This window comes from Sebastes fasciatus, chromosome 6 (assembly GCF_043250625.1).
Source record: "Sebastes fasciatus isolate fSebFas1 chromosome 6, fSebFas1.pri, whole genome shotgun sequence".
Lineage (NCBI taxonomy): Eukaryota > Metazoa > Chordata > Actinopteri > Perciformes > Sebastidae > Sebastes > Sebastes fasciatus.
Window position 1 is genome coordinate 27,078,769 of NC_133800.1, and position 17,469 is coordinate 27,096,237.

The 17,469-nt window shown below is 41.7% G+C and overlaps 1 protein-coding gene across 43 annotated transcripts in view; it reads left to right on the forward strand.

Annotated features, from left to right (window-relative positions):
* camk2b1 (calcium/calmodulin-dependent protein kinase (CaM kinase) II beta 1) overlaps positions 1-17,238 on the forward strand; it is an 81,650-nt gene extending 64,412 nt beyond the window's left edge. For 19 of the 43 annotated variants that reach the window (XM_074638885.1, XM_074638928.1, XM_074638894.1 and 16 more), the window contains 8 exons: positions 1,756-1,804; positions 6,512-6,592; positions 8,905-9,048; positions 9,793-9,969; positions 11,997-12,072; positions 12,167-12,261; positions 13,490-13,723; positions 14,284-17,238. In XM_074638885.1, the coding sequence (XP_074494986.1) occupies positions 1,756-1,804; positions 6,512-6,592; positions 8,905-9,048; positions 9,793-9,969; positions 11,997-12,072; positions 12,167-12,261; positions 13,490-13,722 (855 nt within the window). In that variant the 3' untranslated portion in view covers position 13,723; positions 14,284-17,238. The remainder of the gene's footprint in view (positions 1-1,755; positions 1,805-6,511; positions 6,593-8,904; positions 9,049-9,792; positions 9,970-11,996; positions 12,073-12,166; positions 12,262-13,489; positions 13,724-14,283) is intronic. The other 24 variants (XM_074638927.1, XM_074638929.1, XM_074638921.1 and 21 more) reach the window with 2 other exon arrangements.
* Positions 17,239-17,469: the final 231 nt, after the last annotated feature.

A 17,469-nucleotide genomic window follows, 5' to 3' on the forward strand; every position in this document is an offset into this window, starting at 1 on the left:
GCTTGGACATCCTGGCATTGCAAAATGAACAGAGGGCAAGCCTAGAGTGCCGATTAAATGGGTGAAATGCCTTAATATATGTGCAAAGTGCACAAACTAAGTAAATTATTTACGTACATTCTACAAACCCTAGCTTACTTGTGATGTGGCAGGATGAAACTAAATCAATAAAATGCTAAATGTCATAAAGAAAAACTTGAATATGATTCAGACCAAAGAAAACAAAGTGTAGGTGTGATCACACATATAATGATATTTCTACTATTTGAGGATGCTTGCCACAGCTCTGTCCCTCACACAGACACACACAGTTTTTCTCTTCCTCTCCTCTGCTGCTCTTTAGAAGGCTAGAAAACCACTTTTGTGCTCGTAATGCCGTTCGTGCACGCGTGTACTTCTAATGAGGTCACCGAGTCTCTCAACTCTCCTCTACATGCAGGGGAATTTAGGCCCATTTAATCTGCTAATTGGAAATTAGAAGCTAACTTTTCCTCTGGCGAAGGCCTGAGAAGAGAGAGACAGCCAGGCGGACAGAAAAAGGTAGATTGATAGATTTGCACGACATGAAGCCGGGCTTAAGACAATAACTAATTGCCCTTTGAGAATCTCTTCTGCCTGCTTCCATTGTTGAAATAGACGGATGGAGCACATCCCATTGAGTTTCTCTCAGTTTCAGCAAGAGGCGAGAGCACCCTGTGGAGGAAAGACGTCACTTGTCCACATGGTGTGATGCGCACACACACACACACACACACCCACACACACACACATACACTGAGAATGAAGCAGAGGGAGCTCTGCCTGGAGTAGAAGAAGAGAAAAGAGGTTTCAGGCCAAGGGTAAAAAAGTGAAATATGGAATGACTGTTGACACAGTGCGATATTGTGCTGCTAGGCTGTAGGGATTTAACGGTGAGGACATTTTCCCACCAGTTAATAAACTTGCGACAACACCGGTGTTACTGATTACACCAGACATTTTACAAGAAAAGATGACGGTCAATATGCGTAGCGCGCTTACTTTGATCTTTACCGTCGGGTGGCGGTGTGTCTGGCCTCTCCGGTCCAGCTTTCGCGTCGGAGCCGCAGGGGTCTACCCGGCAACGCTGCGCCACGCACACCGGCTGTGACCGCTCTGTCCTCCTCATGGCGATTACTTCATTAACTTTGTGGTTCCCTTAAAGCATTGGGTTCAAATTTTAAATATTGCCAAATATGTGCGTTTGCTTTTCGCTTTGACACCAAATCCTCCGCCATCTCTCGGTGTGTCAACTCTCTCTCGTCCCGTGTGTGTGTAATATGACACCTGCTACTCTGAGCTGACTCCTTTCAGACCATAGCGTCCGTCGTCCGACTATCTATTGATAACGACCACCGTGTAACACCGACTACCGCGCCAAGCCTACTAGGATGATGGGTTTTCTGGCATGGTTTGACGTTGTATTTGCAATGGTTGGATGGTTGTGACACAATAACAGCGTTTAATAGCGTTTTGTGATTTTGTCCTTGTTTGGCATCTGTTTATGGATTGAATCCGCATTAATTGGCTGATATATTTGGTGCTCTGTAATCAGTTTTGTTTTTGTGAAGACTTGATATGATGACAACATAAAAATATGTCCCCTGCTGGCCCGTGTTCTGACTGTGTAAAACAAGTCTCTACCACTCGTGTGACGTGTGTCTTCATGTGCATTTGGCACAGATGTGTGCGCTATTATGTTTGAACTCAAACTGACTGTCTATCTCTGATCTCCAGGAGTCATCAGACAGCAGCAACACCACTGTGGAGGATGAAGATGTGAAAGGTAAGACTGCAGAGATAATCACATGACAAATTCCAAAGCTGAAAGGACACTTCACCCACAAATTGACCATTTGTATATTAATTACTCACCCTGTGTGACCTTGAATTCTTGTAGAAAACTTTGTTTTTCTCGCATGCCTCCACGGTGAATCAAAAAACGAAGAAAAGTCTTGATGAAGTAAATGGGGGCCGCGTTGAACAACAGCAAAACTATATCAAAACATCCGTTTACAAACTCTCACACAACTTGTGCATCTTCTTGCTGTTGTTAAACGCGGCCCCCGTTTACTTCAATTCATCCGGACTTTTCTCTGTTTTTTTATCCTTCATTCACCTTGGAGGCATGAGAGAAAAACTAAGTTCTAACTTACTTAATTCTTACACACAGGGTGAGTAATTGATATACAAATGGTCATTTTGTGGGTGAAGTACTCCTTTAAACAAGTCAACTATTGAACTGTTTGCTGAAGGTCAGAATGCTTCTGAGAACTTGACAAATTTTGGATCGCCATGTGACATTTTACTGTATCAATGTAATTGTTTTTGCTGCAGCCAGTCAGTGAACAACCTGGCTGGGCATACACTGTACCATTTTAGAAATGTTGGCGTGTACTTCCTACTCCTACTGTACGAGAAGATCGTTTGCGATGTAAAGCCAAAGCTCACGATTTATGTGCTCGCACTGTATGGTCCGATCGTCAGCCACGACCTCAGTGCTCACACTGTACCTCATTTTTTTAAACAATAAAAGCAGTGAAAACTAGTGTTGACAATCGGCAGATAGCACGCTCAACCAGAGCAGAGGAGATTTGGTTGATTGCCTTTCAGTTGGGCTTGTTAAGTGTTCAGCTTTGTATTAGTGGATTGTGACACGCTCTGCTATTACCCTTAAGTTACACATGTAGAGATGGATTCTTAAATTCTCCTCGCAGTAAAAATTGTTACCGACATAACTGTTGTACCTGAGTGAACCTGTCTTTATGAAACTGGGCTCGGTTGATTTTTAAAAGCTTGTTAAGTGTTGAGACAATCCAGAGGGCATACAAAAAGTCCTCTTATAACTGGCGCTCTGCTTTGCATGAGCTTCTTGATTGTTAGCCGGCAATATCATGAACGTCTGGGTGGTGATGCATTTTGATGCCAACTGTTGAACAACTCCCTCTTGCGTCTGGCTTTGTCTTCGTAGTGGCTTATTACAGGATTTTTCTTTCTCTCTGAGATGTATTTTATTGTTGAGCTTAATGACTTATTTTTTTTTTAATTAAGTTACTGTGTGAACGCCAAAAAAAGAGATATTTAAAACACGTATTACGGAAGTGTAATACATACACATCATGTGTGGTATGGATTGTGTGAATGTAAGTTAGACAGTCAGCCGGCTGATAGCTGACCTCTTACTGACCCCTCATGGAGCCTGGTTGTATTGCTTCTTTCTGCTGGTTTTTCAAAAGGACTGAAGAGGTGTGTGTGTGTGTGAGAGAGGTGTGTGTGTGTGTGTGTGTGTGTGTGTGTGTGTGAGAGAGGTGTGTGTGTGTGTGTGTGTGTGTGTGTGTGTGTGTGTGTGTGTGTGTGTGAGAGAGGTGTGTGTGTGTGTGTGAGAGAGAGGTGTGTGTGTGTGTGTGTGTGAGAGGTGTATGTGTGTGGGGGTATGGGGGGTCTGTGAAATATAAGAGGCCCTTGTAATGCTGTTGTGGTTTGGCTTTCTCAAAAGTGTTGGAAATATTAATACTGAGAAACACACACCTCTGAAATACCAACATGCCTGTGTGGGGTGTCAGCTTGCAGAGTTGTGTACTTGTGTTGCGTGTGTGTATGTTGCTTGTGGCTGGAGTTGTGAAATGACCGTCTTAGTGGCGGCATATCACACATATCAGCGGATGACTTCACAAAGTGCTTTTGTGTCTCTAGCCTTATTTGTCCGCTGTGTGTGTGACTGAATCTATGTTTGTGTGATGTGCCTCTTTGTGTGTGTGTGTGTGTGTGTGTGTGTGTGTGTGTGTGTGTGTGTGTGTGTGTGTGTGTGTGTGTGTGTGCCTCTGCTTATCTATGCCAACACACTCAAACACCCCTGTTCTGCTCACTCAAGCTGAGTACAATGCATCTAAATCGGGTTATGAATGTATCATTTCGGTGCCCGTTATACAGAACAGAATGTCCTCTTCCTCCTCCTCCTCCTCCTCCTCCTCCTCCTCCTCCTCCTCCCTATAGAGACTTTGCTATGTCACAAATTCCCGAGCAACCATGGCAGAGCCATCATGAAGGTCTGTAATAGGGATGCACCGACACCGATACTGAATTGGATATCGGGTCGATACTGATTCAAATAGCTGGATCGTATATCGGTGACAATGGGGCCAATCTATTCAATTTATTTTTACTAGGGCTGTCAAAGTTAACACGATAATGACACGTTAACGCAAATTTGTTTTAACACCACTCATTTCTTTAATGCAACACTGCAATTTCTAGGTTGTAGCGGGCTCAGTTTTAAAGCTAGAGTGAAGATACTGGTATCATATGAAACTAGAAAACCTAAAGAATCCATCATCGCGAAGGAGGCTAAATAATACTTCAAATTTGCGGTAAATTTTGGCGAGGACAAAACTGGCATAACTACTTTCAAAGGGGTCCCTTGACCTCTGACCTCAAGATATGTGAATGAAAATGGGTTCTATGGGTACCCACGAGTCTCCCCTTTACAGACAGTTTTTATGCTAAATGCAGTACCTGTGAGAGTTTCTGGACAATATAAGTCATTGTTTTGTGTTGTTAATTGATTTCCAATAATAAATATATACATTTGCATTAAGCAAACATATTTGCCCACTCCCATGTTGATAAGAGTATTAAATACTTGACAAATCTCCCTTTAAGGTTCATTTTGAACCGATAAAAAATGCGTGATTTTGCTATTAATCACACTTAAATATTTTAACTGATTGACAGCCCTAATTATAACTTTATCATTATGTGTTGTAATGTTTGAAAATTCACAAAAAACAGTATGCACACAGTAATAAAGGAGTGAACGTTGAAGTACATGGGATTTATTGTTTGTTTTTTTACTGTGCAATCAGATTGGGTATTGCGAATCGTGGAATTTCACTGGTATTGGTATGGACTACAACATTTCTGGTGTTGTGACATCCCTACTTCTGAATAATAAATAATTATCAGATTCATGAAAGTTCACCCTGTTTCTCAATGAATTATTAAAACCACCCTTGGTGGAAGTAGGCCGAAGGAGCATTGCGTCACCTGAAAGTCCTTGATACCCCCGGGCTCTACTGTACTTCCCCTGTACACACAGTGAAAGGTATGCTCCCCCTACCATTTCCTTCCCTTCCAAGGTCCCAGATTGGAGCCCTACCAACCCACTCCTCTGGCAGGAGAGGGCAAGGGCACCTTGGGATGGGGGGTCGGGGCTAAAGGGGGAGGTGTCTAAATTTAGCCCTGGTGGCAGGAAACGGAGACAGAGTGCCAGAGAGGCGTTAAAAGCACACCGCTCTGCTAGCGCCACCCTTGGATAGTATTAGTCTCGCACAGCAGTTTTAAGCCTCTTAAGATACGAACCCGCAGATAGCACGGTTAGCTCCAGAGAAAACTACAAGAGCCAGGTGAGTGCGGGAGGAAGGGGAGTCAGGTTTGGTTAGTGGAACAGTTTGTCGGCCTTTCGTAGGATGTTGTCAGGTCAGTGAGTTCTCGACAGCTGGGTTGTAACCCAACACCTGTGTTGGCTCTTTGAGCATCTGAACACGACATATCTGTTCTGTTACTCTCAATTCTTTTATAGTAGAGAGTATGTTACAGAGAGTTTTCTGAGGGCTGCTTGTCGTTAATCTACAGTTTCGTTGTGTATGTGATAATTGTTCACATCAGTTTTCATTTGCGGGATTACTTGGTGTTAAATTGCTAATCCTGAAGTTCTTCTTTTTGTGACATCAGTGGAATTAAGTGCTAATTGACGGGATGTTTCTGCACTGGACTCCTGTCGGTCAAACAGCATGGGCTGTACTGTGACGTCTTTGTTCTTGAGGTTTCCTGCTCGTTATGTTTGCTTTCTGAGAGTAGGAACATTTATTATTGATGCAAATGTTGTGGATTGTTTGTGTTGGTCTGGAAATTTGGTGGTAATGTAGAAACAAAACTTTTTCTCGTGCCATCTATCTGTTCCTGCAGGGACGCTTTCTCTCCCTCTAAGTGTTCATTTGTTGCGTTTCCCTGTGTGCCAGCTGATTAAACAGACGAGCGGTAATGAGTAACATCCGACTCTCGCTCACTATCATGGCCAACACCGTTGTCACCATCCATCCTCTACTCACTGGCAAGACTTCCATTAAAGTCTTAGTAAAAACCCCACATGCAGCAGCTACAGTTGTTAATCCTGCTGTAATGGAGCCATTAACTGGGATAACGAGGAAAATGTTGTTTTTCTTTCTTTTTCAACGAGATCTGGTGACGGGAGGACTGTCAGTGAAAAGTAGCTGCAATTTCTCCAAGCGAGAAATGATTGACTGGGTTTATCGCCTTGTGTTTATCTGCCCCCACCATGTCATCTCACGCTCGCTTTCGCCCTTCCCATCATTCCTCACTGTGACATTTCCATTGTGTTTTGGGGTGCAATATGTCTGCTTGTCATCTCTCTTTGCATTCATGTGTGCATTTGGTCTCATTCTGTGTGTGTGTGTGTTTGTGTGCATATCATCAGGAAAGAGCTTAGACAACAGCTCGCTTAAGGCGCAGTCCAGCACAAGCTCCCAGCCGGATAGCTCCTCAGCTGCTGTGCACTGTAAGTCAGCATGGCCCGCCAAATGCAGCCTGTAACATTCGTGATGCTCTTACGAGCAACTCACCTTGACTAAATCCTTGTGTGTATTCCGCTCAGCGTCCCTGCATGTATTAAAAGCATACATCTGCTGCCATTTGGCACCACTAAACCCCTCTAGTACCCTGACTTATACTGTGCTTCATTCCTCCGTTAGAGTCTTCTTAGTCAGCACCATCTTTTACTATCTAAAACATCCAATAACAACATAGATAGTCCAAAAAAACAAGCCTTTCTGAAAAACGCTGAGAAATTCTTTGTAGTATTTCTACTCCTCTACTATCCCATCCTCTCCCCCTCCCCTCCCTGTTTCACCGAGGCCACGTGTGTTTAGAATAACTCGTTGTCTCCTTCTCATGGACGTACGTGGGATAGCAACACGATACAGCTCCATGATAATCTGTGTCTTGACATTGTTTTTCATTTCTAAGCATGCTCTGTGTGTTTTATGTACCTTTCACTGCCTGTGAGTCAGACTTTGTCTCGGAGAGCTCTAATGAAACATCCACTATTACAATGTCACAGTAAATGAGACTTCGGCTGAGTGGCCTGCTCGTCTTAGTGCAAGACAAAGTTTGTTCATCTGAATGATATGGTGACAAAACAGTCTTAGTATTAACAAACAAAAGTCAAGTTATGTAACTCGTACAACACAATGCACAAATAAATGCACAGTGATTTGTATCTGTGCCTCTAATTTACTCGTATATCATCATTTGTAAATAAACACAACAGTTGTTCAAATACTCAGGCTGTCAAACTATTAAAATATTTAATTGCAAATTATTTTTTTATTTGTTCAAAATGTACCTTAAAGGGAGATTTATCAAGTATTTAATACTCTTATCAACATGGGAGTGGACAAATATGCTTGCTTTATGCAAACTTTTGTATATATTTATTATAGGAAATCAATTAACAACACAAAACAATGACAAATATTGTCCAGAAACCCTCACAGGTACTGCATTTAGCATAAACAATATACTCAAATCATAACATGGCAAACTGCAGCCCAACAGGCAACAACAGCTGTCAGTGTGTCAGTGTGCTGACTTGACTATGACTTGCCCCAAACTGCATGTTATTATCATAAAGTGGGCATGTCTGTAAAGGGGAGACTCGTGGGTACCCATAGAACCCATTTTCATTCACATATCTTGAGGTCAGAGGTCAAGGGACCCCTTTGAAAATGGCCTTGCCAGTTTTTCCTCACCAACATTTAGCGCAAGTTTGGAGCGTTATTTAGCCTCCTTCTTGACAAGGTAGTATGACATGGCGTAATGCGTTATTATCGTGTTAACTTTGACAGCCTTATTCATTAATAACATGAATTAAATGTAAGTAGTAGTAATCCGTAGCCTACTGGTCTGTATGTTTAATAGTTCTCTGTAATATAAATTCCACACAAGCTTCAGATTTGTCAGCTGTTTAATCTAAACATTAATGCGTGTGCACATAAGCTGTCACATGTACCTATCCATTCATATAGTTCAATTATTAGTTATACATTCGCTTTTCTCTGCGGCATCCATAAATATTGCATTAGCGCCATCTTTTGGAGAGCGCTGGCTCTTCACTACACTTGTGAATTTTGTGAGACATAACGGCGCAGTAAAACAGTCTCAAAAGGATCCACAGGAATCTGTTGAGATTCACAAATAAAAAAAATTTAAAATGTAAAAATTCCAATTTAACATGCTAAATTGATCATTTGTAAATAGATATAAGGATTATGAATGTTTTTAAGACGTGAAAATGGGGATGTTTTAGTAAAAATATGACCATGCATCTGTACAAATGCGTTTATTTGCAAATAATGATATACTAGTTGTAAATTAGAGGCACAGATACAGATAGAGAGATTTACAGATACAAGTCACTCTACATTTATTTGTGCATTGTGTTTAATGAGACACAAGTCACGTGACATTTTACTAGTCACATCCTCACTCTATTTGTGGATTTTGTGTGAAAACAGCATGGTAAACCAGTCTCAGAAGAATTCACACAAGTAGGTGGAGATTCACAAATACATTTCATTTGAAAAATGCAAAGTTGATGGACAAATGATGATATACGAGTTGTAAATTAGAGGCACAGATAGAGATTTACAGATACAAATCACTCTGCATTTATTTGTGCATTGTGTTTTAGGAGTTACATAACTTGACATTTGTTTGTGAACGCTTATGAGACTGTTTTGACACCATAAAATTACCACAATGCTGTGGTCAACCTTCTGTCTCCCATGTTCCTCCCCTCCTTAAACTCAGCTGCCACAAAGTTTGCTGACTTGCTGGGCTCAGTGCGTAGGGGCTCAGGGCCCACATCCGACGGGGAAGGGAGATCCAGCACTCCACCTCCCGCTGCCCTCTCCGCCCCCTCCCTTCCACACACCCCTGTTGTCCCCATGCAGAGTAAGTAGTAAAGGAGCAAGAACAGGGGGCGTACTGTAGACCAGGCGTTCCCAGAGACCGGGTCTTTTATTAGGAGATTTAATCAGGGTCGACAAATAAATGAGCAGAATTTATTCCAGTCTTTTATTTATATCTGCAGTACACCTTTGAGCCACATGAGGGAGCCTTTGTAGCCTACTTATAACTCTGAATCAAATATGAAAGACGAGCATACATTGTTTGTTAAAGCTGCCTAAAAGCATTTATTTAGTCTCATTTATAGAGTATTTAACATTTGTATATATTTGTCCATTTTTGCACCGATATGCAAAAATGGACTAATGGGTTTTATTTCTATGTCTTTTATTATTATAATTTTTTTTTAAAGTAAAACGACGGTGGGGGCGGTTGGCAAGTAATGTAATGGGTGTGTGCCTGAACACCGCGAAACACCGACGACCACGACAAGCCTAAACTCTTAGGATAAATGAGAGGTGTAGTACTGCAGTTTAAATGAAAAATTCCAAATAAAACCAGAGCTGTTTGACCGCTGAATCTTCCTCTGTGTGGAGTGCAAAAACAAAAGTGTGATATTTAATAATATTTCAGACACTGTAGTTTAATTTAGAGTTATTGTGACCACAAATATACAGATTCCTAAAGGGATTTCCTTATGTCTTCATTCCTTTATTCTCTAATCTGTTCTTTTGCATTCCACCACCCTTCCATCCATCCATCCATCCATCTCGCCTGGACGGCACTCAGTGTCTCGGCTCACAGACCTGGTAAGCAGCGTTCGCAGGGTGCCGGTGGCCCCTGCACCCGAGGGTGACGCTGCACCGGCGCCGGTACATAGCGCCAGGCCCACCCCTCCACCTGCACACACCACCTCCCCACCTCCCTCTCACTCCCCCTCCAGCCCTTCCCTGTCTTCCTCTCAGAGTGAGTACCGAGCATGACCCACCCCGACCCGACGCATGTTAGCCAATCACGGGGCCTGATGTAATGACATGTCAGCGCAGGCCTGTGCGCGAGCAAGCGTTTTTAACAGTGCGTTCTACTTTTGGTAAACGGGTACATAAAGTACATTGTGTAACAGTCAGCCAAGTTGGACGTTGAACCATCTGGATGTGTGTGCTTTCTGCTTCTGAGCCTTATTAACCTTGTCTTCAGTCTGCCATGGAGAGCACTGGATGTATGCATCGTTTGGTTGCTTTTGTTGTGATGTCTTTAAATACACAGGTAATACAAGGAGATGCCTTGTGTGTGCTCGTATTACAGTGTTTGACGTTGTCGTCCAGGATCACATGATGAGCAAGGGTCTCTATTGTATGTGTGTGTAGATGTTTGATTTTATTTGTTTGAATCAAACAGAAGATCCACACACGAAAACACAACAGTTCTTATTATCAGGTGATTATAGACTTAAGAAAACATACTTATTAATATTATATTCCATTTCTACCAATAGATCCCCCTAAATGTTACACACCGGTTATTTAAAACGCTCCCAGCAAGTTTAATTGTGCAACGTTTCGATCTAACAGAGATCTTCGTCAGGCAATTACATTTGCTGGGAGCTTTTTAAAGGACCAGCGTGTAAAAATTAGGGGGATCTATTGGCAGAAATGGAATATAATATTAATAAGTATGTTTTCTTTAGTGTATAATCACCTGATAATAACAATAGTTGTTTTTTCGTTACCTTAGAATGACATGTTTTTATCTACATATGGAGCAGGTCCTCTCTTCACAGAGAATTTAATTTTGAAAATTACTTTATTTATCCTGTATAAATAAGATTTATTGTTAGGCTATTATTGGGTATATTGTTGCTTTATAAATGAATAAGATGATAGTTTTAAAACCAGCCTAATTAAATACTTGTTTATTGTTAAATGCAGATCAAAGAAGGGCAATGAAGCGCAGTGTTTTTTTCAGCTGAGGTGATTTGGTTGCTTTGATGCAGAATATCAAAATGTCAGCACAAGGTAGATTACCCGCCGGTCTATGTGTATTCATTTCTCCTCCAGCACTTGTAGCTACATGTAGGATGTGACGGTTGGTCATTGTTGAGTTTTACCCAAATTTTAACATTTTTCAACTCTCGACAACCAGAAAAAAAAAACGTGCAGCGCTCAGCGCAGAATAGACTCTCAGCACGCTGCTGCCGTTTGTAGCAAAGTATAAAAATGCAGTGCTCCCATTGCAAAGAATTCAAAAAGAGAAAAAACAAAACGGTTTTGGCGGGTACTTGCCATCCCCTGCGGTTGGCTTGTCAATATCACGATATTGCAATATTGCAGTTATTGCAACAGCCCTGGTTGCACCGCCATGTTTCAACAGTAGCCCAGAACGGACAAACTAAACTCTGTTAGCTTTTCCTGTTTTGGCCAGAGTCGTTTTTCGCGTCAGCCACCGTAGCTCTCCAACACGCTTGGCACACAGGAGAGGCATCAGTTGGTTGCCATCTCCTCACCTCACCACTAGATTCTACACACTGGACCTTTAATACAGTGTACGGATCTCCTGTTTGATTCTTACTTTGATTTTTTTGTTCCAGCACCTGTTGGAAGTTTTTGGGATGTGCGTACTCTACACTCTGTTCATCTTGATTTTATTTGTATGTATAAGAAAATGTTTTCCTAAACTAATTCAAGAGTGAATTAACTTGCATCTTCACAGGTGTTTGTTATACAGAATCTACGCTTAGCACAATTAAAACAGTTTCACTGTGAAGCATATTTTTCCACCTCATTATATAGAAATTGAAACATTCAACAGTTTGTTTTTTTCACAAATAACAGTATTCTCAATGAGTATGAATGTATGTTGGGGTTCTAACTGCCTTTGCCTGAGCATCTGTGTTGTTGCGTGAAAATTAAAGTGATTTCAAAACGAACTACCCTCCATCTGTCCAACTGTTGCGATTACCTCTGATTAACTTCCGTGCCTATTGTCCTCTGCAGCACGCAAACAAGAAATTATCAAGATCACTGAGCAGCTGATAGAGGCAATCAACAATGGAGACTTTGAGGCATACGCGTGAGTCCTAGCTTTTGTGTGTGGTTTGCATTCAATTGCTTAGTTTAAAGTTGTTGTTTGTCTTCATTAACACATCCTGCTTATTCCCCTCCAGTAAGATCTGCGACCCTGGACTGACTTCGTTTGAGCCGGAGGCGCTGGGCAACCTGGTCGAGGGGATGGATTTCCACAGATTCTACTTTGAGAATCGTAAGATTGATCAGTTTGTTACTATTTCTTGTCTTTTTTTTTTTTTTTTTTAAATCCCTTCTTGCACTCTTGCTTGTAATTATAATTATTCAGGGTTCCTACGCAGTATGGAATTTGATTTGAGTCATTTCCAGGTCTGGATAAGTATGGAAAAAAGAAAAGAGAGTATAGAAAAACGTTTCTGTTTCCAGACAATTTCCCCTATTCTGTTTTCTAAAATAGGAAATTCTGAATTTCTAAAAAATAAATTTATCATAAAAGCAGTGTTTTTTTCATGGTATTTGGAGCAGCCAGTTCAGCCAAAATGTTGACCACTGTGTGAGAGAGCACGAGCCAGAGCTTGATGTAGTCGAAAGCAAGGCAAGAAGTAGGCTATGGTGTGCAACTGAGCGCACACTCCTACGCAGAGCTGCCTCTACGCCTGTATGTCACAGCCAGAGCTGGAGGCATTAGGCTTTTGTTGGTTGGTTGGTTTGTTGGTTGTCCGTCTGTCCGTCCCATTCTTGTGAACGCGATCTCAGGAACGCCTGGAGAGAATTTCTTCAAATTTGGCACAAACGTCCACTTGGACTCAAGGATGAACTGATTAAAATTTGGTGGTCAAAGCTCACTGTGACCTCACAAAACACATTTTAAGCCATAACCCAAGAATTCATATGCCAATTAAGACAATTTTACACAAATGTCTAACACGTTAAAATGATGAAGTGATGACGTTTTTAGACAGACATGGATGTAAACTGCAACTTGACTGATTGGCCACGGGCATACAACCGTGAGGCGGTAATTCTAGCTCGACATCTTTATTTCCTGATCTTGTTTCTTGTTGTTTTATCTTGTTTATCTTTAGTTTTAGTGTATTCGTACACGTCTGATTTGTCTGAATCAGAAAAATGGGGCTCAAAAAGAGAAATGTGATTAGTCTTCTCTCATTTAGCTGCTGTGCATCTCTCCATTCACCCTGTTGCTGTTTTCAGGTGTCAGAAATAGACCACATTAGGAAATATTATCACAGGCAGAAATGAAATGAAAAATGTAAGTAGAGAAATCTAACGAAAGCTCCATCCTGAAAAAGCTAGACTCAACAACGATGGCTGAAGATATTCCACAGCAGCCCCCACATCCACTGAGACTGAGATGATGTGTCACATTTACACATCACATTACGTAGTTAGTGTCGCTTCGCTCCTTCTGTCTCCTGACATTGCTCTTGTCATCTTTTTTTCAGTTTTGGCTAAGAACAGCAAGCCCATCCACACCACCATCCTGAACCCACACGTCCACCTGATCGGCGAGGACGCGGCCTGCATCGCTTACATCCGCCTGACTCAGTATGTTGACAACCAGGGCCGGCCGCGGTCCAGCCAGTCGGAGGAAACTCGCGTCTGGCATCGCAGAGACAGCAAGTGGCAGAACATCCACTTCCACTGCTCAGGTGCACCAGCTGCGCCACTCCAGTGAGGTATGGACAACAGCACTGGATTGATTAATAATTCAGCGAGGGATTTCCCGTTAAAGACAATAACCAGAGTGGAAGTAGAGGACAGAAGGTGAGAACAATAGATTGAGAGCAGGGTCCGAAATTAACGCCCGCCAAGCGCCAAACGCGGATAGATTTTCCTTTTGGCGAGTAAATCTCGGAGGGCTATCTGCAAAAAAACTATAAGCTTGGTTACACTGAGAGTCTCTGCTGCGTTTTGGTGTCATTTACGCTGCTTCTGTCCTCTGCGCTCTGTGTTTGAGTTTGACACACACGCACTGAGAGAGAGAGTGTGAAGTTACAACGTTATAGCTGTGAACGTAGCAGTGAGTGTACAGTTTAGACTATTTGTCGGAGAATAAATGCAACAACTCCTCGAAGGGCTCGAGTTTAAGAACGTCCCTTCGTCCCCGGGGCCAAAAACATCTACTGTTATCGACCTGCTATCTCCCCCTGTACCCCCCTAAAAACGACAAAAACAGGTCTATTGTGGGTCTCAGAGGGTTAAACAGTATCTGACGCTCTTTTGTTTTCCTTCTCAGGTTTGAATGCTATAGTTTTGTCCGTCAGGAGTGCTCTGCTGGAGTGAGAAGAGGAGGGGGAGGAGGAGGAGGAGGAAAGGATGAAAGAACAAGTCCAGTGACTTCAACAACAAACCCTCCCTTCACTGGACGCCCGGCCTCAACCCCCAGCATGCATCTCTTCTTTTACTACGCTCTGTCACCTGCCCTACAACATCTTCTAACAGCTCGACATCCTTCCTCTTCTTTTCCTCCGGCACACTGGGTGATTGGCGGCGGGTTGGGGGGGTGTTTTCAGCACTCGGTGTGATTCCTTCTTCCTCTGGTCTCCCCACAATTTTTGTGACACCGACCCTCTTGTCCTCCTGTGAATCCACACTTGTGTGACATAAACACTGCACTGGAAATACAGTATGTAAAGTTTTAAGTAAAATCTATTATTAGTATTACTATATTATTATTATATTACACATTTGCAATTGTATATGTAATTTGTATAATTCGAAATTCTTGATGCCAGTGGTTTCTAGAGTTGAAAGAAATCTTTTTTTTGTTTTACTCTTTATATTTTTAAGGAAGCATGTTTCCCCATATTAACAGTGGATGTTTTTTTTATTGTGGCTATTAAGTGGAAAATGATATTGGCAGTTTTTGTAATTTGCTTCTTGTATGTGAGCTATAATACTGCGCCCAAACTCATGGTCAACATGCTTTTGTTTGTTTGGAGGTTTTCTTTTCTTTCTTTTGTTGTCTTTTTTTTTGGAAGGGGTGTGTGTGTCTGATGGTGAATGTAGAGAGTGAGTCCTTACGTATGCCTGACTGTGGTCATGTAAGCCAGACACATAGTGTGCCCTAGTTCAAACATAATGTACAGTTTGAGGAACCTGTTGTTTTAACTCTCGCTGCAATACGTCATACCGTAACATCAAAGTATCTTGTTAGAATCGCAATATTTTTTCATGACGAAAAGAAGAAACTGAGCACTATGTTTTGCTCACAGTAGCAGTGACCTGCTGCCTTTCCTCACACAATGATGATCCACATACATCGCTTTTTTTGGGGGAGCTAGTGGTGTTTAAAAAGGTGCTCGGGGATGGGATGCGCTGTTGGTGGCTCCTGCTGTTGCTAGGCGACAGCTGAATGAAGCTCAGTGGGCTCTTCCTAAAAGTTGTGATATTTTTAACTCGCTAAAATCTCGGTGCTGTCTGGAACACAACACCTTTTTTTTCAATCAAAATGACAAACAAAAGAAGTCCGTACTCTAAAGAACCGGGACCTTTCTCACTTTCCAAAGCCCCAGTGTAGAAAGATGGAGCCGCTGCCATACACTTTTATACTCATATCAGTGATGAAGAATCGAGGAGTTTTCCGCCGTACTTTGAGTTCATAAACGTCCACAGATCGTGAGTTTTGTGTCGGGCTTCTCTGTTTTGTGGTCTGGTTCCTCATTTCAGGGCAGTCCTTTGCCACAGGGTGCAATATTTGTGAGTGTGTCTGCAAGCATGTACAGTACATCGGTTGCTCTCTGTGTGTATTCTTTACAAGTCTGGAGGTGTGTGAGAGATGGAAGGAGAAGGCTTTATTTCGGAGGACATATCAGTCCCCTGCCTTCAGCCCAGGGCTTTATTTTTCTTATGATTTGATCTTTCTTTTTTTTCATGTATTGTGTTTTTCATGTATTATCATCTTTTTATGATGTAAAGTGCTTGTGCCAGGGGTGGCAGGATTAATCCGATGGACTTTGCAGCACTGCACACTGTTTTTGTTGGGGTTTGACTTGACCTCTGTACTTTGCTCGTCCACCATTGGCTGCCTTCACATTTGTCTCGCCCCTATTGGTCAGACCAAGATATTAAAGAGGCCGGGCAGTCGGTTTGGTGAGTAGTCCTCAGGTTTCTATTTATTTTTGAATATTTATTTATTTATTTTAGTGGATATTATTATTGTGCTTTTCTCTTCTTTTTTTTTGGTTTTGTTTCCCTATTGTACAGCTCATGCACTCGTGCAAGTACTGTCTGTTGTTCAAAGGGATACTGCTCCATGTAAAACATGACTGTTTTTAAAGGGATAGTACACCCAATTTGCATCCTGCATGTGTTTTTCTGTAACGACCAACATGGTGTGAATTGCTTTTTCTGCTGTTTTTCTTCTGCAACTTTAGATTGAAGTTGTTTTTGACATTGCTTTTGCAGTTTTATGGTGTCCATCGTTTTCTTCCACTTAGGTCATTACCACTTTGCCAGAGTGGGACATCTATCACTTTAAATCTATAATAATAGAGTGCTGCAGGAATGAGTCCTAAAACCTGGAAATGAGTTTTTAGCAATTCCGGTTCTCTAGTCTGGAAGTCAATGGGTTTTTAGTTAGATGCCTGAAATAAGGTCTGTTGTTAAAATAAGCTGAAGAGATTTTAACGTTTTGTTCTATGATATAAAATACGTCAGTAAATATCTCACTCCTGAATTTTGAAGCCTCTTAAAAAAGACGGTTGCTAACAAGAGACTACTAAACGTCATCACGCCGACTTGTCCGCCTTTACAGCTTCGTTGTGAATGCGAGCGCTCATGTGAGCGTGGTGTAGTTCGGTCTAACGTTAGCTTTTTACTTCTGGCTTCAAAAATCATAAAAGTTTATTTATTATCTTGCTGAACAAAATGTGTAAGTATCATAAATGTTTGTTTGCCACAGAGCTTATTTTCCGCAATAATCCCAAACCCAATGGAAAAATCCCATTGGCTTTTTGTCGAGGGAACCAGGGCGATGCTAACTTCCTGGTTTGCCTACAAAAATACATGATCCTGCACCACTCTATACAGGATTGTATATTGAGTAAACTGTCCCTGCAAAAGCTTCACCTTCATGCTTTTTTTTTTAAGTGCTGAAGCTTTTTTTTTTTTCAAATGAAGATTTTTATTAAGGTGAACCACTGAGCCGTCTTTTTATAGTCGTGTCTCATCCAGTAACAGTGTTCTAATACTGAAAGGTCAAAGGTTACCTGAAGGCGTTCATGCTTACCAGACCCCCAACACCCTCCAAAAAAAGAAGAGATAGCAGCATGTACTGTACAAATGTGTTGTTCTTCTGTTCTTCATAGTGTGTTTACTAGCCTTGAAAATCAATATAATAGGATTCACATAGTTAAGATGAGGGAGTACACAGTATTACACAACTGCAACTAACTAGAAGCGTAGCTGGCATTTTCTTTGC